This window comes from Diabrotica virgifera, chromosome 3 (assembly GCF_917563875.1).
Source record: "Diabrotica virgifera virgifera chromosome 3, PGI_DIABVI_V3a".
In the NCBI taxonomy this organism is placed as follows: Eukaryota; Metazoa; Arthropoda; class Insecta; order Coleoptera; family Chrysomelidae; genus Diabrotica; species Diabrotica virgifera.
Genome location: NC_065445.1, coordinates 47,413,549 through 47,436,270, shown reverse-complemented (window position 1 = coordinate 47,436,270; position 22,722 = coordinate 47,413,549). Strand labels below are relative to the sequence as shown.

General features: G+C 32.7%; 1 protein-coding gene across 4 annotated transcripts in view; it reads left to right on the top strand.

Moving 5' to 3' along the window:
- The window catches only part of LOC114325813 (ATP-binding cassette sub-family C member 4), a 92,778-nt gene that overhangs the window by 65,021 nt on the left and 5,035 nt on the right, over positions 1–22,722 (top strand). For all 4 annotated transcript variants that reach the window (XM_028273938.2, XM_028273937.1, XM_028273939.1 and 1 more), the window contains exons 8-12: positions 1,478–1,923; positions 5,141–5,950; positions 12,179–12,329; positions 14,384–14,614; positions 19,467–19,765. In XM_028273938.2, coding sequence (XP_028129739.1) covers positions 1,478–1,923; positions 5,141–5,950; positions 12,179–12,329; positions 14,384–14,614; positions 19,467–19,765 — 1,937 coding nt within the window. The remainder of the gene's footprint in view (positions 1–1,477; positions 1,924–5,140; positions 5,951–12,178; positions 12,330–14,383; positions 14,615–19,466; positions 19,766–22,722) is intronic.

Below are 22,722 nucleotides of genomic sequence, written 5' to 3'. Positions count from 1 at the left end.
TGCAACTTTGAAGTGGAGGATAAGTAGAATATAAATCCAAATTGCTAAGCAAATACGTCGTGACGCTGTATTAGTGTATTCATGCACTGTTTATGACAACTCACATTTTTCATCTTTATTGATATAGAATAAAATAGAAAGAAAATTAATAAACGACTTCATTATTACATAGTATTATTCTATGAGATGAACAACTTTCTTCGTGTTTTCAATAGTGTATTGGTATTGTTTAAAAAACGTTGCGTATGTATGCGCAAAATAATATAACAATAACACGTTTTTACATATATTAGACGACAAGATGGGGCCCCTGACGTACTGGGGCCCCCCGCAAGCTTCATGCTGCGGGGGCCTCTGTTACGCCCCTGTCCCGAAGTCAACTAATTCTAGCTGTTCCACTAAGCAAAATAATAAAATATTATATGAGTACGGACGCGTTAGCTACACCTACCCAGAGAAAGAGAAAATTCTCTATAGGTCGGATTGTAGAATCCTTGGTAACCATCTACTGCCTGAGATTTTTACAAATTTTTAAAGCATACAGGCCGATAAATAGCGGACTAGTGCTACAAGCTAGGATGGACCAGATGACATCTAGATTACAAACAATTTTCCAGACGTAGCATCGCAGCATTCTTACTTTCATGCCAAGAGAAAGGCTGTGGCTCTTGAAGAAGGTACCCATCCTGTTGAAGGTAGATATAGCTTTTCCGATGCGCGCTCTAATCTCTTGGTTGTTCCTCCATTCTTCATTTATTAAGGTGCCGAGGTAGTCGTAGTGATCTTTCTACAGAAGTTTGGTTGACGTACAGTTGACCTTCGGAAGATTTGTCTTCTTTACGGTCAAATTTAGTCCATAGTCTTGACTGTAATACGTGATTTTGTTCATAAGGACTTGTAGGTTTTCTAGGTTATTCGCAAATACTATTGTGTCATACCTGATGCTGCATACCGATGTTGTTTAGGTTGTACCCATTTAGTAGTTTTTCAGTTTCGTACAAAGCTTCGATAAATAATATTCTTTCAGAGTAGAGATTGAAGATCAGAGGAGACAAAATATAATATTGTCTCACTCCATGTATGATTTTGACCTATTGGTGTGTTTATATTCAACTCTAAGCTTTGCGGTCTGCTTACAGTAAAGGTTTCTAATTATTTTAAGATCTTGGTTGTTAATTCCTGCTTCTTTAAGTATTTGCATCATCTTGTCGTGCTGTACTCGATCAAAAGGTTTCTCGTTATCAACCAGATATGTGTATAGATACATCGCAATTGACGTCTCAGCATCTCTGAAATAAGACTTGCAATTAAAAAAAAGCCTCTCTCGTACCAACAGCATTTATGACCCGAACTGGTTGGGAGAAATCTGACTTTCATAGAGCTTGTAAAATCTCGTTTTTTTCTTTAAATTTAGTTGATAAGTTGTGTAAATATTTAAAATAATTTTCATTAGGTCTAACGTAAACATGTTTTATAGGTGAACTTGATATAGTTGACGGAAGCCTAGCCGTCCACGGCACACTCTCCTACGCCTCCCAAGAACCTTGGATCTTTTCCGGCAGTATTAGGCAAAACATTCTTTTTGGTTCCGACTTTGACAAAGCCCGCTATGATGAAGTATTAAAAGTATGCGAACTCAGAAAAGATTTTGACCAATTCCCCGACCGAGATTTCACTCTGATAGGAGAGAAAGGCGCCAATCTCAGTGGTGGTCAAAAAGCTAGGATTAATCTAGCTCGTGCTATTTACAAAGATGCTGATATATATTTACTGGATGATCCACTTTCTGCCGTTGACAGTATTGTTTCCAAAGTATTATATGAAGACTGCATTAATGGATTTTTAGCTAAGAAAGCAAGAATATTAGTAACCCATCAAGTTTATTATTTAAAAACTGCTGATCACATTCTCGTTCTCAATAATGTAAGTCAATACTGTTTCTACTTGTAGTATAGTTTGACAATCAATTTTTAATTCCATAGGTAAATTCCTTCTTACACTATTATGTGAACAATCATCAGTGCTGTTTATAACAGTTGTTTTTAGCTAATTTATTTCCAAGTTGGTGGGAGTATAATTTAGTGATAAATCTTAAAATTTTTACCTCGATATTTTTGTACGTTTTGAAGACTGGTCAGAAGCTATATAATAATTCTTCAAAAACTTGTATCTTGTAAACTGCTTTCGATTTGGAAGCTGAAACGCCAAGAAAAATATTTTTCAATTGTGTTTTCTCATACTATGATATCTTTAAAATATGTAGAAAAAAACGCAGTAAGTTATTGTGTCTGTAGTATCAACATTCCTGTAACGTAATGGTATTCACTTGGGAGTGCCCTGTCAGCTGCTTAATGAATTGATTGCAATTGTAAGTTGTTCATAGCACTTATAATTTACGGACTTCAGATCCTTCAGTGCAGCTTCATTGTCTGAGACAATAAATACCTATTTCAGCTAAATTAAGGCATTTTGAGGCACTCTTGAGCACAAAACCTAGCGCTAGCTGATCTGCTTAAGATATTGCAAGTTGTTTTTAAATTGATTCAAGGGAGCATGTAGATTTGTACTTTAAGATACATTTTGCGATTTTGCAAACCATGACTTTGAAGCTGTCAAGCATATTAGAAATATGGCTAATTGGCTTAGTTCCAGCGCCACAAAACAAAACTCACACACTAGACAAGGCGAAAACGGCGGGTTCTTTGGAGAAAATACTCCCATGAGATTTTTTTGCATAATCACATGTCATTCGTGAGACATTCCAGAATAAGATTCAAGAAGTCGCCCACCCGAAAAGCGGTCTAAATTTTTTTTAACAATGTTTTTTTAATCAAATTGCAAAAATTATAATTTTTAGCCGGACAATTTTTTCTAGGTTTTTTGGACTATTCTGGATGAAAAAGGTCTCTTATAATTTTTCTCTAAAGTCGATTTTTTCGAGGTAAAAGCATTTTAAAATTGAAAAAAACGAAAAATGGCAATTTTCAAAGCTTAATAACTCGGTTAAAAGTTATTACTATGAAAGTCAGAAAGTGACTAAATCAAAATTTTAAGCCCCCCTACAAGATCCTGAAAAAATTCTTGTCATTATTTGATTACTAAGCTGATATTTTTAAGTAAAAATAATGAGCACCATGCACGTATTAGGCGGCCGTCCATGATGAGTGCGAAAGAGATGCCATTCAGACAGTCCCACGGTAGACCAAGACGGTAGTTTTTGTCTACCGTGGGCAGTCCAATGGCGCATCTCACTCGCACTCACATTTACAGCCGCGTCAATACGAGCTTACCGCTCATTATTATTAAATAAAAATACAGCTTATTAATCAAATAATGACACAAATTTCTTCAGTGTCATGAAGGGGGGCTTTAAATTTGATTTACTTGCTTTCTGACTTTCATAATAATAATTATCTTTAACCGAGTTATTAAGTCTTAAAAATGGCCATTTTCGCATTTTTCAAATTTTAAATTGCTTATAACTCGAACACGATCAACTTTAGAGAAAAATTTAAAGAAACCTTTTCTGTCCAGAATGGTCCACAAAATCTAAAAAAAATTTGTCCGGGCCGAAAATATTGATTTTTGCAATTTGATTAAAAAAATTGTTAAAACAAATTGGACCACTTTTCGTGTGGGCGACTTCTTGAACCTTATTCTGGGGTGTCTCACGAATGTGATTATGCAAAAAAAATCTCATGGGAATATTTCTTCCAACGAATCCGCCGTTTTCGCCTTGTCTACACACATATTCAAAATAAGCGAGGTATAGTTGTCAGCCTGTGACTGTGACAGTTTCTGGAAAAATGATTTTAAATATCAAAAGGCCTCAGAATCTTGACGAAGAGCCTTTACAAACTGCTTCATGAGACTTAATTTTATATGCACTGGAGGCATTAAAGTATGATGGCGCTCCACATTTGAAACTCGTTCCAGTGAGATCATAAGTGTTGCTGGTTGAAGTGTATCGGCTCTACTACCCCATAAGCAAAGGTAACATAGATATTTGGTGTCTCCACCATGCATTTCCACCCGAAAACCAACCAGAAATATATTGCCATTGTGAAGATGAACTGCCTTTAGGCTTCTTGTAGAGTTGTAAAAAATTTTTTTTTGCTCTCACTTTTACAGTCCACGCCATTTTTACACTTTTTGGAAGATATTTTTAGGCCTGGAGACACATAAAATACGTTATTCCTTTGAAATGTTCACGCGCACTGTCAGTCTGCCACTTCTCTCTTTACACCCAGAGTATTGGTTTATATGGTTGACATATTTGAATCCCTTTTTGTGAATGTTTTTGAATTTCTTGCTGTTTCCTTTCTTCTTCTTCTTCTTCTTCTTCTTCTTCTTCTTCTTCTTCTTCTTCTTCTTCTTCTTCTTCTTTTTTTTCTTCTTCTTCTAATGCCGACTCCACTAATGAAGGTTGACTATAACCATTGCAAATTCTTCTCTATCTTCTGCTTTTCTGAAAAGCGTCTGTGTATTTAACCCGGCCTAGTCGCGAATATTTTTCAGCCAGGATATTTGTCCTCTAAGAGGACCCCTTTTACCTTCGATTTTACCCTTCATAATCAGCTGTAATAACTCGTACTTATCATTTCTAAGTATGTGGCCCAAATATGCTGTTTTTCTCTTTTTAATGGGGGTCAAAAGTTCTCTGTCTCTTCCCATTCTATGCAACACCATTTCGTTCGTAATACATCGGTTCACGGTATATTCAAAATTTTCCTGAAAAGCCACATCTCAAAAGCATAAAGCTTTCTCATTAGGTCAACAATAAGAGTCCAAGCTTCGACACCATAAAGAAGAATAGAGTGGATATAACATTTCACCATCCGATATCAGATTTGCAGATTGAATCTTTGTTTACTCAGAAATTTCCTCATTCTTTTCTTCAATCTTGTGAAATTCCTAGTTCATAAATAATGACAATGATCTTCGATAATGAGTTGGACAATTTGTTTCGCAGATAAAAGATATGGGGACTCTTCAAACTAGAAATTATTCTAAAATATCTCAATAATTATTCCATTTCTAGATGAATATTTTGTATAGTCTACATCTGGAACAATGATTTTAATAAATGCACATAACTAAGTTAAAGCAAATTAATCGTAAACATAATTTTAATTTTCAGGGAGGCATCGAAATTGAAGGCACCTATTCAGAACTACTAAAAAGCGACAACCCTCTCACTGTCCACTTAACCGAAGAAATCGAAGAAATTTTAAAACGTCAAAAGTCTCAAGATTCTGCTATAGAAGAACAGGAAGCTAAGACTATGAGCACGATGGATCTTTCCAAAATGAATGGAAAAATGAAAGCCATTGTCAAAGAAATGCAAGAAGAAACATCTAAAGGAAAAGTTAAAGGTTCCTTATTCCTCGAATTCTTTAAGTCGGGCATGAGCATCTGCGAAATAATATTTTTAGTTACTCTTCTTACTATAGCTCAAGCCAGCGCCACTGTTATAGATTGGTTCATTAGTTTCTGGACGAATATCGAAGAGTACCAGATGACATTGAACTCTACCGCAGCTAATGTATTAAACTCTACCGTAGTTGATGCATTAAACTCTACCGCAGTTGATGCGATAAACTCTACCGCAGTTGATGTGTTAAATTCTACCACTGTGAATGCATTAAACTCTACTGTAGTTGATGAAAGTGTGCCCTTTTACATGAATTGGAGTAGCCAAACTTGTTTGATAATTTATGGTGCAATTTTAGTCTTTTGCTTGGTTACAACGTTATCCAGGTCACTTAGTTTTTACAGATTTATTCTAAATTGTTCTGAGAATTTACACGGCATGTTGTTCACTGGAGTAACTAATACATATATGAGATTTTTTGATAAAAATCCAAGTGGAAGAATCTTGAATCGGTTTTCAAAGGATATTGGTTCTGTAGATGAAATCTTGCCAAGGATGTTATTCGAAGCTTCTAGGGTAAGTGTCATTTTGTTAATAAAGAAATATAAAAGTAAGGTATGTCCTACTTCATTTTATATTAAGTACATTTTTTTTATTTGCTTTTACTAAATCTCTTGCTGAGTCTCAAGATTGCGCTGATTTTATTATTCGACTTATCCTCTATCTGCACTGTATACTTTTTTTTATTTAAATTTAAGGCGCATCAACCTATATGGTTATTAGCGCCGCTCGGTATTACAAAGTTTTTGATACATTGATAGATACATAAATTAACATTAGGTAATACATATACATATATTTTCATATACATATGTTGATTTTCACAGTGTTGATGTTTATATTTGGTTGTAGATCACTATTGATTTCAAAAAGCTTAAAACTGACGAAAAGTCACAGTCCTCTTCTAAACACTCACGCAGCGTTTTCGATAGTTTACACTTTTTCCGGTTATTTGCATATGCTGGGCATTCAACGAATATATGTTTTACACTTAGCTGTTACCGCACTTACCGCACATTGGATTAACACTTCGAGTAATATGGTATTCATGTGTTAGGCGTGTATGTCCTAATCTCAGTCTGTTTAATATAGTCTGCTCTTTCCTGTTGGTACACTTACTCTTCCATCTTGTAACTGTTGTTTTTATTTCCCTCAACTTTTGTTGCGACTGCTTCCAAGTTTGAAGCCACCGTTCACTTAGTGTGGAGTTTATCCGGTGATGAAAATCTTTCTTGTATGTAGTGTCTGTTAACTCTTCGTTGTTAACTGAAGATTTGGCTAGATCATCTACTCTTTCATTACCATGTATACCTATATGCGACAGAATCCACATAAACTTTACTATGGCATTCTTTTGCTGAAGTTGGTATAAATGGTTCTTTATCAACCGCAACAAAGGATGGGTTGGGTAAATAATGCCTAAGCTGCTAATAGAACTTAAAGAATCTGTTATTATTAGGCATCTGTCTATTCCTGTGTATACTGTGCTAAAATTCGAGATTTTGTATGAAGCAGTATAGTCATTGTGTACGAAAGCACATCCAACTCCTTTTTTTTGATTTGGATGCATCAGTATATGTATGTTGATAATTCTGATACTTATATTACTTATATACTTACAGTTGATTACTAGTCTTTGTTAAACTCATGTCTAAAAAGGGTTTTCTGACAATCCAAGGAGGAGTGGTAAAGAGGTTGGTTTGGTATAACGTTGGAAAGACAATATTATTACTGGTCATGTATCTGTTAAGTCTTTCATAGAAAGGGGGTTTAGATTTTTTTCTTTTGAAGGTATGTTTGGTGAAAACGAGAAGCAAAGACATTATCTCTGACGGGATTTTCATTATTTGCTGACACATTTGCGGCATATGCTATGCTCAGGTATTGTCTTCTTAATTCCAGAGGCATTTCTCCTGCTAAACATAGTAAGCTATCTGTGGGTCATAGGCGTAACCAGGGGGGGTTTTGGGGGTTGTAACCCCCCCATTGGGATGTACTTTGAGCTCTATACGCTTAACACCATAGCCCTCAGAGACCTTCCAGTAGTTGTAACCCCCCCCTTTCAGGTAGTTGTAACCCCCCCTTAGGATCATCCTGGTTACGCCTATGCTGTGGGTGTAGTACAAAAAGCTCCCAAGGCTATTCTTACAGCAGCATTTTGGATTGTTTGTAACTCTTTTAAAAGTGATTGACTTGTAGTGTATTGAGCCATAATCAACTTTAGATCTAATAAGGCTTTTATATACTGTCAATAGGATATCTTGATCACATCCCCAATTTTTAGTAGCTACCCAAGTAGCAATTTGTCGGCGCGACAACGTTGTCTACCGCGTGGCAACGTTTTGTTACAACGTTGTTATTGCCTAGAAGACGACCCAATTCTGCACTAATTTGGTGGACGATTTTTGAGTTATCTTGACGTTGCCTAGGCAACCTTAAGCGTTGCATAAGACAACTGAAGCGACTATAAAAAGTGCCTGCGTGCTATGGTTGCTCAAAGAGTCGGACTGGTTATGTTTTTTTACCTATATAAAAAGTAAACTATTTTGACATCATATCAGGTATTTAAATTTATATAAAGACATAAATAAGGACTTAAACAAAATTACCTGATGTGAAATTTATAAACGCATCTCAGATTATCGTCAAATATGGATATTCCACCTTTAAAAAACACACGCGCTCATTTTTTATCACCTTTTTAACAAAAAATATGTAAATTTAAAAAATCTAATTTTAATATAAAAGCCAGAATTTATGTTAAAGATGTTTTGTATAAATTTAATGTATTGATGGTGCTTTTAAAGGTATTAGAAAATGCCTGCATTTTTTATATTTTGTGTTTTTATTTTCTTTATATCCCAAAAAAACCAAAATGGTGCATTAAACAACATTACCAATATTACTTAAAATATACCTTATTACCAACCATAGACGGATGATACAACCGAGAAGTCCAATCGCCGACCAAACACGGCCTGGACCGACTATCCCAACCACTTTAGAACGCACCCTCTTATTGGGTGACAGAGGTCATGTGACCAGTGCAATGAAGTGCATCATTCTCCTTAACAGCGTTGCCACATTTAGTAGATATCTACTGTTTTGGTATATTTTTGATGTTATTTAAAAAATTCTAGTAGGCAATGTTTTTTATTAGATGTTTGGTATATTTCAATATTTTGTGATCACTAAAATAAAATTTGCTTTTTAATAGTATTCACCCCATTTCTAAATTAATTTTCAGACATTTTGTTACAATTTCCCAATGTCATTACCGAAAATAAGATTCAGGACGTAGATGATGATAATAGATGGATAGAGAAATGAAACTGGTAAATACCAGATCTAAATAAGAAAATCTTCATATAATTGGTTTGGAGAATTTTCAAAATGATTGTAACGCTCGGTTTCATAATCAGTTAAAGTGGATTTTAAATTTTAAGTAAGTTGGTACCTACCTTTATCACAATTCATATATGGGTAAATGTCAACTTTAAAGTGAACTTTACTTAATGTTTACTTTAAGTTGATTATGAAACCGGACGATTTTGACAGGTAACCGTTAACACAGATTTTACTGTATTTACAGGGCCTAAAAAGAATCTACTGATTTCTATTGATTTTTTGAAAGCAAAACTACTATCCGCTGCAAGATAATTCGGATGGAATTCAGACAAAATATATACAAAAAGTACATATTTTGTCGGAGTTTCAGCCAAATTATCTTGCAACGGATATAGTACTGAAAGAGTAAGAACTGGCCTGGCAACCCTGTCTAGCAAAGCTGATACAAAGATTTAAGCTTATCAAATCTACTGATAAAACAATGGACAATGGAGAAACCACCTAATAAAAAACAAATAAACAGGTTGTTAAATAAATCGAAAATTTCCAGCAAAATAAAATATAAAATAATAAGAAAAAAGTAAGGTTATAAAGTAAATTCTTTTTTTGCTCTTGAAGTTGCCGTAAACGTGTCACACATCTATATAACTATACGTAAAGGCCCTGGGGTCGTGAGAGACAACTACCTAGTCGGCCAGAAAACCCATGGGCGTAAATTAGTTTAGCATTATAACGTTTTTAAGTAGTTGCGATTGTTGAAAAAACTTAACTGTGATATGTAGTTGTCACAATAGTAATAACTTAGTTGCCCATATAACTAAAGATATTACTTAACGTTGTAACATCGTAATGTCAGTCGGGTTAGGGGTCGTTGGCCGAAACAACTGAAAGTCCACTGTGGCAACGTTATATACAGTGCATTTGTTTGTACTGACAACCAATGCGTCGAAAAATTGCTACTTGGGTAGGACCTTCATTATATTCAAATACTGTTGGCAAGATTTTTTAAGATGATAAATATGTTGCTTAAAATTTAAATGATTGTCAAAATTTACTCCAAAGGAAGATTTACAGTCAACATAATCTATTTTTTGATTATAGATTAAAAAGTTCGGGACTACTAACATTGCGTTTACTGGTGAAATGAATACATTTACTTTTATTGGCACTAAATTCCATTCCCGATTTCTTTGACCATTTTTCTAATTTCAAAATAGCATCTTGTAAAGTTTGTTTAATTAGTTCTATATTTCTTCCTTTACAATAAATTATGAGGTCATCTGCGTATAGTCTACTCTTTACTGGTGGAGTATCATTTTCCATAATGCTATTTATAGCAACAAGAAAAAGAGTAACACTAATCGATGATCCTTGGGGGGTACCATTTTCCTGTATTCTTTTATTAAAAATAAAATCGTCAACTTTTACTTGGAAGCTTCGGTTTTTTAAAAAATTAGTGATAAAATTTAGAATATTTCCTTGTATACCTAATTCATGTAAAGTTTTAATTATACCATGGCGCCACACTGTATCAAATGCTCTGGTTATATCAAAAAACACCGCTATGCAGCTCTGATTATTTGCTAGAGCTTCGTGTATTTCGGACTCGAGGTCAACTAAGTTGTCTAGGGTTGATCTATCTTTACGAAATCTACTTTGTTAGATATATAACAGATCTTTGCTCGAGTATCCAAATAAGGCGTTGGTTGATTAATTTCTCGAGTACTTTGCTCATTGCACATCCTAACGATACCGGCCGGTAGGAGTTTGGGTCTGAACGTCGTTTACCAGGTTTAAGGATAGGTATTGTGTAAACATTATTCCAAGTGTTTGGAAACACTCCTTCAAGCCATATTTTGTTATATATCTTTAGTAAGTAGGCAGTTCCATTTCTAGGCAACTTTTTAAGGAAAATGATAGGAATATCATCTGGATCAGGACTTGAGTTTTTAATAGAATTTATAGATTCAGTTAACTCTTCTTCCAGTATTGTTGAATTTACTGGCAGGCTATCGGTTTCATTATGACTAAATTCTACTAATTCTTCTTTAGTCTTAAACTGTAAAAACTCTTGAGAATAATTTTCATTACTTGAATATGACTCATATGATGAGGCTAATGTATTAGCTATCTGAGGTCTAGATGTATGAATTTTGTTATTATATTCTAAACATCTTATAGAAGAGTTTGTGTGACGTCTCGAAATTTTGTTAATTTGTTTCCACACTATTGCTGCCGGGGTAGAACTGTTTATTGTTGATAAAAATGTTTTCCATGATTCCTTTTTTGCTTCTTCCTTTGTATACTTTTCTGGTTACTTCAGAAATCATCTAACTTTACCTTTGTTTTTTTACCTTTAATCTAACTATTTCACAATATCCATTTGGTCTGGATTTATCTTTAAGATATATGGGAGTGGAGGATCAGAGTCGTTTCTCAGGTTTTTAATCAACTTCCAGGTCCGCCTGCTGATTTGCTTTATATTCATACAGATCAATAGTTTGGTCCAATTTGTTTTTACTATTTGCTAATCATCTTACAAGATCTTCTCCTTGCTGGATAGTGTCATCAGACAATGGTCTGCCTTGTACTTAGCCTGGTTTCTAAAACATCCGTATTGTTTGAAGTTTTGCATTTGTAACGAGCCGATAATTGCGACCAACTAGATTGTAGTGATGAGTAGTAAAAACTTTTATGTTGTGTTTTTTCGACAATTACTCTCTCAAAATAATCCCAAGCTTAGTGAAGCTCAGTTTCTCGAAATATAGTAACCGCAGTATAATGCAATATTTAACGATCATCATCCAGCCTCAAAATCCTCTGCTGAACATAGGCCTCTTTCTCTTGTTTCCAACCCCGTCAATCTTGCACCGCTCTCATCCACTTTTTATTGAGCCTTCTTAAATCGTCGGTTCATCTTGTAGGTGGTCGACCGACGATTCTCTTGTCTTCCCTTGTCATCCATTCCAATAACCTCTTTGCCCATCGCCCATGTGTCATTCTGGCTATGTGTTCCGTCTATCTCCATTTTAGTCTGGCTATCATTTCAATGACGTCAGTTACCTTGGTTCTTCTCATGATCTGTTCGTTTCTGCTTTTGTGTTTCTGCTTCATATGTCAAGACTGGGAGAACGCACTGATCCAATACCTTCCTCTTTAGGCATCTACGCAGCTCACTTTTAAAAGTTTCTCTCAGTTTTCCATATGATGCCCACCCAAGACCGATTCTTCTCTTCAGTTCATGAGTCTGATTATCCCTGCCAATTATAATTTTATGTCCCAGGTATTTATCTCTATCTACGGGTTCTATTTCTTTCCCACCAATACTAATGTTCTGGTTGGGTATCAGAATTTTAGAAACCAGAACCATATTTAACGATACATTTTTATTTTCAGGTCACCCTCAAAATGCTTGGACACTTGGTATTAGTCCTTTACGTAAACCCGGCATCAGTTATCGTTGTAATAATATTGGGAATTTTGTTTTCCTTTATTAGGATAGTCTATCTTCGATCATCCAACAATATTAAGCGGCTCGAGGGAAGAAGTAAGTATTTTGAAACCTAGTATCTTACTGCTATAAAACATTTACTGTCACATATATGTATGAATGACTAAAACAAAATCATAACCAAATCAAAATCAAAATCATAAGTTTTTGATGCACAATCTGGTTCAAGAAGAAATACCTTTCCCACAAAATAATGCTTCTCTTTTATATTTGTCTCGTAGAAATTCTAAAATTAAACAAATCATCTGGGAGTTTTTAAAAAGGACTAAGAGGAAAATTTAACTTGCACTGAATGAGTCCGGTTGAATGTGTTTAGCAATAATTATTGTTTTTTTATGTTTATCCTTATTATGTAATATTGTCTCCCTGTGAAAGTTCATTAAGTAGATTTTGCAGGGAGGTAATAAGAATAGAATTGTATAAAAGTTTATATTGAAAAAATTAAAAAAAGAAAAAAAAGAAAAAAAAATTATACAAAAAAATATGTATACAAAAAAAGTGTATAAAAAAAAATTAAATCTTATTTAAAAAAAAAAAAAAATTAAATAAATAAAAAAAAAGCATAATAAATTATAAAAAAATAAAAAAGAGAAAAAAAAATTAAAAACACAAAGAGGGTGTAAACCTCCGCGGGGTTGATCCGGGTTGAAGCCTTATCGCTGTGTAAAAAAAGCATATATTTATTAGCATTTAGTATTAGTATTTAGTATTAGCATGTAGTTTTTTTTTGTCGATTTAATTATTTGTAAATTAATTTAAGTTGGTTAGGGCCATGAATGAGGAGTATACCTACTGGTCAATTAAATGTTTCCACTTCTACATATGTATGTATGTATGTGCGTGCATAAGTATTATATGTGCGCACATGTACCTAATGTATTATGTAATGCAATGTATTATATTTGGAATATTGTAGCAAACAGTAATTTATTATCTATCTTGGCTGAATGGATCAAGTAATCCAAAGCCAATAAGGAAGAAAAAAAAATCATAACCAACCGTCTAGCCCTAACAAATAAGCTCGACTTCTACCAACCTATCAAGCAGGCTGGATTCAGAAAACATTTTAGTACCATTGTATAGCATTTATATTAGCATCCAAAATAATTAAGAACAATTCATATCGATTTAATTTTTAAAGGTCTTACACAAACATTATTGTTTATAGTAGAATAATTAGGTGACATTGATCTCACAATGTAGAGCACTCGTTTCGAGAAAGACCTAGTCAGCTATTTTGATATTATTAATATTTCACGGTCGATTCGGTGTCGGCAGTCATAATAAAAACAATTTCGAGTTTATTTAAAGATACGGAGAAAGTATTGGAGATCATTCTTCTTTATTCGTTATTCATTATTCAGACATCAAGTAGTTAGAATATATACTTTGTTCACCAACTCGTTACTGATATATTTAGTGTTGATAAATAAATATATATCTGGTAATAGTGTTCGAGTTAATCAACCCCATCATAGGGGCTAACTACCCCCGCCACCATACCATAAACCACTTACACACCGTAATAGCACTAATGGAAAAATGTACTGAGTATAAAGTTCCAATTTATGTGGCGTTATTAGATAATTTATACTATGATAAACTCTCAGTCGTATAAGACGGCAGCCTTCGGTAAGCTGAACCATATTTTAAAATCGACTGACATACCAATATCTCTTAAAAGAAAAACGTTTAATCAGTATGTTTTGCCAGTGTTGATTTACGGAGCGGAAACGTTGACCATGACAAGGAGAACAGTGCAAAAGATCCGTGTGTCTCAAAGGGCGATGAAGCGTGATATTTTGGGCGTTTCACTACGAGACAAGATCTTAAACTTCCAGATACGACAAAGATCAGGAGTGGCTGATGCAGTAGAGAGAATAGCAACACTGAAATTGAACTGATTAAATGAATAGATATAATTGTAAACCCTTTTTTCCTGCAGAGTCTTCTACAAACTGATTGATGGTCTGGTTGTACGCAATTATTGCACTTCTCTTCATATTGTGTCATTTGCTAACTATTCGTATTAAATGAAGATTTAATTAAGCACACATTATTCTATTATACTCATACATTTATTTTTGCAGTGAAAAGTCCAGTCTTTAGTCATCTGACAGCTACATTGGAAGGACTCACCACCATAAGAGCCTTTAAAGCTCAAAACATCCTTAGAGCAGAATTCGACAAGCACCAAGATAGCCACACCAGTGCTTGGTTCATGTTTATTAGTACCAGTTCTGCGTTTGGATTTTCATTGGATGTCATCTGTTTGATGTTCATTGGATCGTTAACCTTCAGTTTGATTGGGCTGGGTGAATGTAAGTATCAGTTATACAGATTATTGCTTGACCAGTATTACCGGGCAATGGGAGGATACTAATTTATCGTATATTCATTCATTTAAACTGCTTATATCGCTACTTTTGAAGAAGACCGCCTTATATCAAAATGTGACAATTTTCAGAAAGGGCCATAACTGCAAATAGGCTAATATTTTGGATTTGGTGTGTACTAGCCTGTAAAGAGCTATAGTCAATCCTGTACTTTCTTAAACCTATTTTAGGCCCTAGAATTATTGAGTTGTGGCGTTTTTCTTAAAAAAAAAATGTGTTGTAGCATGAATAATTAGATTTTTGTAGATAATTCACTGTTTTATTAAAACTGTTTAACTTGTTTTATACAAATGTATATTTGCCACAATAATAAGAACACTTTAAAAAAGTGTAAAAACTAAAGAATATTGTTATTCTGCAGTAAATGATCGTTAAAAAATACTTTTGTTCATTTGAAACTTCTTTCTTTAAATCTTCATAATATACCATCCTCATTGTTTTTAGCAGAAGTCAACTTAGTTAATAAATAATAATTCCATCTAGATTTATTCTTTAAGAACGTCAAAAGTCGAAAAGTTTGTAGATAGTTGGGTTCAAAAATTCAAAAAGTTCCAATCATTTTCTAAAATACTGACAACTCAAAAGAATACTATAACTCATTTTAAACACAACGTCAACTTCTTTTCAAGACTTAGTGGAGTCAATGAAGGTGGATATGAGTTATTACCTCAGATTTCGTTGAACCTCCATCGATTTTCATAAAAATTGGTGAGTGGTTAAAGGATACCTCAAGGAACAAAGGTGACATAGTGCCAACTTGCGCTTTTTGCATTTTAGGGGTGAAATACACCCCTTTTTTAAAAAATATTTTTTAGGTTTCTGAAAGTGCAGTCACTGTAAGTTTTCACTTCCTATTTTGTTGAACCTTCATCGATTTTCATGAAAATCGGTAAATAGTTAGAGGATACCTCAAGCAATAAAAGATATATAGCATCAACTTTCGCTTTTGCATTTTAGGGGTGTAATACACCCCTACTTTTTAAATTGTAAAAAATGCAGATTTCCGCATTATGGCGCAAGTAATCTTGTTTAATTAAGAAAAATAATTTTTTTTTTATATTTATGTGCATGAATTACATTTTTTTTTAATTTTTCAAACCTTATAGCAACCAAAAATCCGAAAATTAACAAGTCGAAAATCACGAAAACCTTATTCTTCTATATTTCTGAAAGTGTAGTCACTGAATGTTTTCACCCACGATTTCTTTTTCATGAAAATTGTTGATTAGTTAGAGGATACTTCAAAAAACAAAAGTGATATGGCACCAAGTTGCGCTTTCTGCATTTTAGGGGTGAAATCCACCTTTTTTTTTAATGATAAAAATGCAGATTTCAGCATTCTGGCTCAAGAAATCTCGTTTAATTAAGTAAAATAAATATTTTTTTACATTTATGTGCATGATTTATAATTTTTATTAATTTTTTAAACCTTATAGCAACCAAAAATCAGAAAATTAGCAAATAGACAATCACGAAAAAAATTAATCTTTTATATTTCCAAAAAGGCAGTCACTGCAGGTTTTCACCCCTGATTTCGTTGAACCTCCATCAATTTTCATGAAAATTGGTAAGTAGTTAGAGGATACCTCAAGAAACAAAAATGATGTGGTACCAACTTGCGCTTTTATCCTGGGGGTGGATGTTACCCCTTCTCATGGGTGAACAATATTTTATTAAAAATAACCCCATAATTAGATAGAGGAGTAAATTCTAAGCAAACTTTTATCAAGTTGTTAAATTTTTTATTTAAATAATATTTCATAATTTAATAAAATATTATTGGTACAGTAAAACCTGACAATAACGGCCACTAAAAATAGAAAACAATTGGCCGTTATAGAAATGTGACCGCTAATGCTAGGTTTCTTTTTCCACAAATACATAAAATATAATTGAAAATTTATTTATTTTAGTAATTAAAGCAAATCTAATTAAATATAATTCTACAAACAAACGGAACATACTAAAACTAAATTCAATTTAATACAATATAAAACAATATCTATACGAAAAAACAAAACTACAAGAAAAACAGAATTTTTGTTTGTTTTACATTTTTTAGATAAACGAAACATACTAAAACTAATTTAATATAGGTAATACATAATATAAAACAACATACTATAGCTACTACGAAAAATATGCTTATCACTAAAGTATCGTTGTGCTTCCATGCTATATTCAACAAAACCAACTTGGTAGGGCCTTTAATTAGATATCGCAAATCACTTTGGCTGATTTTGTCTGCATATATATTATGTTTGAGGAATCCCTTTTTTTGTGAGACTGGATATAGGACATTTCTCAAGTATGAATTCACATTCATGGTATATCGTTGCTATACAGGGATAATAATCTGTGCAATGTTATGGTACAGGCTACGTTAAATATGAAGTAAATGTGGAAGATATACACTGGTTATTCATTACAATTTAATTTGAGTGTTGTTTAATCGTTTACAATATTTAAAATAATTAAAGACATAAAGTTAGGGATTTCAAAAATAAATTCAGTTCTCACTGGCAGGGTGGAAAATAATAAAGTGTCATACAATAGCATTTCATTACAATGCTCATTACAAGCATTATAGGCTGCTCCGTTTGAGAAAACTCATACTCTCAAACTTTGAGAAAACACTAATTCAGTTTCGACCAACCCTGTATTAGCTAAAATTAAACGTTTTGCTAGATTAATAATTTTTAACAATAATAGATTATATTAAAAAACACTTGAACATAAATTGATTTTCTGATGTCAAATCACTACAATTATACAGGGGGTGAATATTGCTATGAAATTTCAAAATAAAAACGTAATTATATTTTAAACTACTTCGTATAACATCACAAAACCTGATATTTTAAGAAATAAAACATAGAGGAGAATCCAAAAATGTAAAAATATACAGGGTGTTCCATTAAACAAAAGATAATTTTGTTTCACCCTGTCAATATGGGTGGCCCTGTATATTTGGAAATGTATTTAAATTCTGATATTATCTATGTCCCAATCTCACCTAAATAAACTTTTTTCGTATCTCCTACAACAAACGACTAATTGGACTTCCCACAACCTGTATACATACAAAATCTCCGCTATAAAATTTTTTCAAAGAAAATGTTATTGGTTTTTTTTTAAAATAACTCCGTTAAATTTTGAAATATGAGATTTATCCAAAAACCAATACAAAGCTAAGTAAAAGTTCTATAATACTGTATTAAACATAATTTTCTAAATCCTTTATTTTTTTTAAATACAAGGTGAAAGGGCCCCGGTTACATGGTTCTCGCAGTAAAATTTAGGTTTTAAATGTTTCTATCTCGGTTATTTTTTGTCGTAAAAAAATATTAAAGAAAGAAAAAGCTTAAATAAAGTTAAAACTAAAATTTTGTTCTCTATCATTTTTTAAGTATATCGAGTATTTTTGGAGTTATTATCAAAAGAAAATGAAATTCACGAAAATTTGAAAAATTCTAATTTTTTTTAATCGTATTTTTTTTTCAAAAATATGCATTCTAAACCGGTCAAAATTGTTGAAGTTATTACTCATGTTAAAATAAATAAAGTTTTAAATGGGTTACTATAAATTTTAATTTTTGTGGAAATGACGTATGTTTCATTTTTCATTCTTCCCTAAAAAATCTGAAAGGGTCCTCTTATTTCCATCATAACTTGCTTAATTTTGATGCTATTGACTTCTTATATAGCTTTTGATAGTTACCTTTAAGTACTTTATTAAAATGTTTAATATCTATATTTAACAAAGTGCATCATTTTCCTGTTATTTAAGCTTGAATACTAAGATTTGAGTACTCGCGGAAAAAAATATACATTCAATTGCATATAACTCACTTTGTATATGTAATAAAGGATTTTTCGAATAAGGAACTTATTTATTTTTATATTATCTTCGATTTTGGTAATAACAACTTTTTTGAAGAAACTTATGGATTTTGAGTTATTTATGAAAAACTGCTTTAAAACATGGATTTTTTTCAGGAAAAATCAAAACTTTTGATCTTTAATAACTCAAAAACTATTGATTTATTGAAATAACTTTATATAACAAATTTTACTTATAATTTGTCCCTCTATCGATTAGTGGTATTATTTTTAATAAAATAATTTCCACCCCCGAAAAGGGGTGGCATCCCCCCCCAGGGTAAAAGCGCAAGTTGGCACCATGTCACCTTTGTTTCTTGAGGTATCCTCTACATACTTACCAATTTTCATGAAAATCGATGGAGGTTCAACGAAATCGGAGGTGAAAACCTTCATTGACTCCACTAACTGACACAACTTAAAATAATGCATTATTTTTTACATAAAGTATTGTATATCTTATTGTGTTTTTGAAAGACGGTGGTATATCTCAAAATAGCACATTTTTATTTAAATAAAATATGATAATGCTTACTTGTTTTTTTAAATACTAACATAACTCAAAAAGATGTAGTGTTCTGCAAAAGTAGTACTCAACATAGCATGATACCTGGGAAGCCACTAAAATATGACAATATTGTGCAAAAGTCGCATCAACTTCAATGTTCAACTAAAATACTTACACTCATAGCTTCCAAAAGGAGCAGATTTCAAAACATAGTGATTCCATATAAGTTTGGTTGAGTGTATTTACCTTTTATACCTTGGAGTGAAATTTGGTACTGCGCATTTGCAAAGTTGCAATTGTACAAATTGTGTTAAGTTCTATTGTACTTACAAATTATAACCTAAATTAATTTTTCTCTCATAGTCCACTAAATAATTTTGTTTTTAGATTTTAATTTAACCGGTGGTGACGTGGGTCTAGCTATTAATCAAGCTTCGTCGCTTACTCAAAACATACAATTTCTGGTTCGTTTCTCTGCTGATATCTCCAATCAACTAATGTCAGTGGAAAGAATTTTAGAATATAAAGAATTGATACCAGAACAGCAACCGGAAAAACTACTGTTACCTCCAAAAAGTTGGCCGGATAAAGGGATTGTTAATATAGAACATTTAAATATGAAATATATAGATGATGGTCCCACTATTCTAAAAGATGTCAGTGTTAAGATTAATCCAAAAGAAAAGGTAAGCTTTAATATATAATACCAATAAATATACGGGTGATACCACTTCAAATCACTCAATTTTGGATCAAAAAAACTTTTGGATCTCCGATTTGTCTGAAAATTGGTATAGAGCATCTGCGGGATGTAGAAATAAAACATTTAAGGTCGAATTGTCTTCTTCTTCTTCTTTTTCTTTTTCTTCTTCTTCTTCTTCTTTTTTTCTCAAAATGTTGTTTTAAGCGATTTTACAGTGATTTAGTATTTATTTAAACAAATTTAAACAAGTTATTTTGATTCAAAACAAGTTTTTGTTCAAATTTTATGGTGTAGAAAATGTTAAAATACCCTTTTTACATTTTCCTCCATTCCCAAAATACATCATAATCGATTTGGCTGAAAACTTGCACACAGATAGCCAAAACATAGGACTTTAAGTAGTTAGAAGGATTTGAATTATATTACAATACCAAAAAAGTTACATGCAATATCATAGTCAAAAATATAGGCGTCTACTGTAAGTACAATTAACTCGGAAAATATCGACCTCACGATAAAAATTGTTAAAAAGAAAATGTAATAATTGTAAATACGATTTATTTGGAACAATTTCAGTTCCTACCATTTTTGTCGAAAAGTTACAAATGGCGGAGATATCGAGCACAAACGGTTCACCGTTAAAATCAAGATGGCGGCTAACGTAACCGAGGAATTCATTCGCGATTTTTAATTTAGGCTACTATTGATCCCCATAAAGATTAGAAAAATAAAATTTTGGGCAGCTCGACATGCAAGGTCAAATGCTATCCCGACTGGACTAATATACTTTTGAGTCTGATATTATTGCATGTAACTTTTTTAGTATTGTAATATAATTTAAATCCTTATAACCACCTAAAGTCCCATGTGTTGGCTATCTGTGGGCAAATTTTCAGCCAAATCGATTATGATGTATTTTGTAAATGGAGGAAAATGTAAAAAACGGTATTTTAACGTTTTCTACACTACAAAATTTGATCAAAAACTTATTTGGAGTCAAAATAACTTGTTATAATGACATTTTTAAGTCCCTTCTATTAAAATTTTATTTTTTCTATTGATACTTGACGATAGAAAATGAAAATTTGTTTAAATAAACACCAAATCATTGTAAAATCGCATAAAATAACATTTTGAGGAAAAAAAGAAGATATTTGACCTTAAATATCTTATTTTTACGTCCCGCAGAAGCTATACATCAAGTTTCAGAAAAATCGGAGATCCAAAAGATTTTGCCTGAGTGATTTGACATGGAATGTACCATACACATTTTTTTGAGAGATCTGTTTATTAGTTTTAGTTAAATTTAGGTACATTGTTTTTATGAATGTGATTGGAAAAGGTATATGAATATTTTAGTGGTATTTTCATTCGATTGCTTGATACAAATTTTAAAACGAGGTTGCCTCAGTTTAAAAATTTTTTTAAGAGAAGTTCTTGTTGGAAACCCTATTATGTTCACCGCTCCCTGTCCCACCCCACGGCTAATTTCGATCTCCTTTGACAACTGTTCGTTAAAACTTACTTTGGTCGCTGCTTTAGTATAAATTCGATATGATGCTGAGGTCATTGTAATCTATCTTCTTTGATTTCAGGACATAAATTAATTGTCCATGTCGTACTTTATTGAATGATTTATTATAGGCAATAAAAGACGAGACAATAAAACGACTTAACGCCTTTGAAATGTGGACCTATAGAAGAATTATGAGGGTTTCCTGGGTAGATAGAGTTACGAACAATGAAGTACTGAGAAGAATATGTAAAGAGAAGGAAGTTGAACTTACAATTAAATAAAGAAAGCTACAGTATCTCGGACATGTGATGCGGGGCGAGAAGTATGGCATTCTGCTACTCATAATGCAAGCAAAGATAGATGGCAGAAGAAGCATCGGAAGAAGTTGAATTTCATGCCTGAAAAACCTGAAAGAATGGTTTGGATGCAGCTCAAAACAACTATTTAGAACTACCGCCTCAAACATTAAAATAGCTATAATGATTAGAACCTCCGTAGCGGAGATGGCATCTGAAGAAGAAGAAGAATAAAACACGCATATGTATCTTGATTGACTTTCCAGGTATTACCTTTGTATCAGTATATTAAGTGAAAAAAGAGCTTCACGCGTTCCTAGGCCTTTGCGAAACCCGAATTTTAAATCATCTTTTAGTAGTAACTTTAGCATATAGGACATAAACCTAATGGTGAGGTAATCGCCGCATTTTCTTGCGTTTTTCTTTTTGAGGAGAAAATAAAGATCGACGTTAACTACAATACCCAACTACAATTATTATTAATTATGTTGATTTGAAACATGTCAGGTCCTTCTCCCGCTCTTCATTATTTTTAAGAGCGTATTCGCAATATTTCGGGCCAATTTTTTTAATACATTACTTTTTTCGAATCCTGAAAAAACTAATAAATATTTTAAAATGTAAACGCAGAATGAAAGATTGCATTATTACCGAGGACCGAAAGTCTCTTAAAATAAACAAAAAGTTTCTTTTGAATGAGATATTTGAGATTAAAAATCACACTAAGAGACTTTAGACCCTCGTTAGTAATGTAATTTTTCATTCTGCGTTTAAATTTTTGAAAAATACTTATTAGTTTTCTGAGGATTTGAAAAAAAAATACATTGAAAAAGCATTGGCCTGAAATTTTGCGCCTACGCTCTTAATGCGTGTAATATTTCTTCTTTTGTAATATCTGGACCTATTTCTCCTTAAGTAAGGTCTATGTGTTCCAGGTCCCCTTTTTCATTACCTATTGAATAGTTCATCGATGTACATATTATGCCCAGCGTTGTACTTTCTCATCGGTCTATGTTATAGTAGTACCGTGTCTATCCAGAAGTGCACCAGCGAACTTTTGTTTTGTTAGTCATGCTATTTCTTTAATGTTCCATCATATTGAGTATTTCGTCATTTATTTATTTCTCT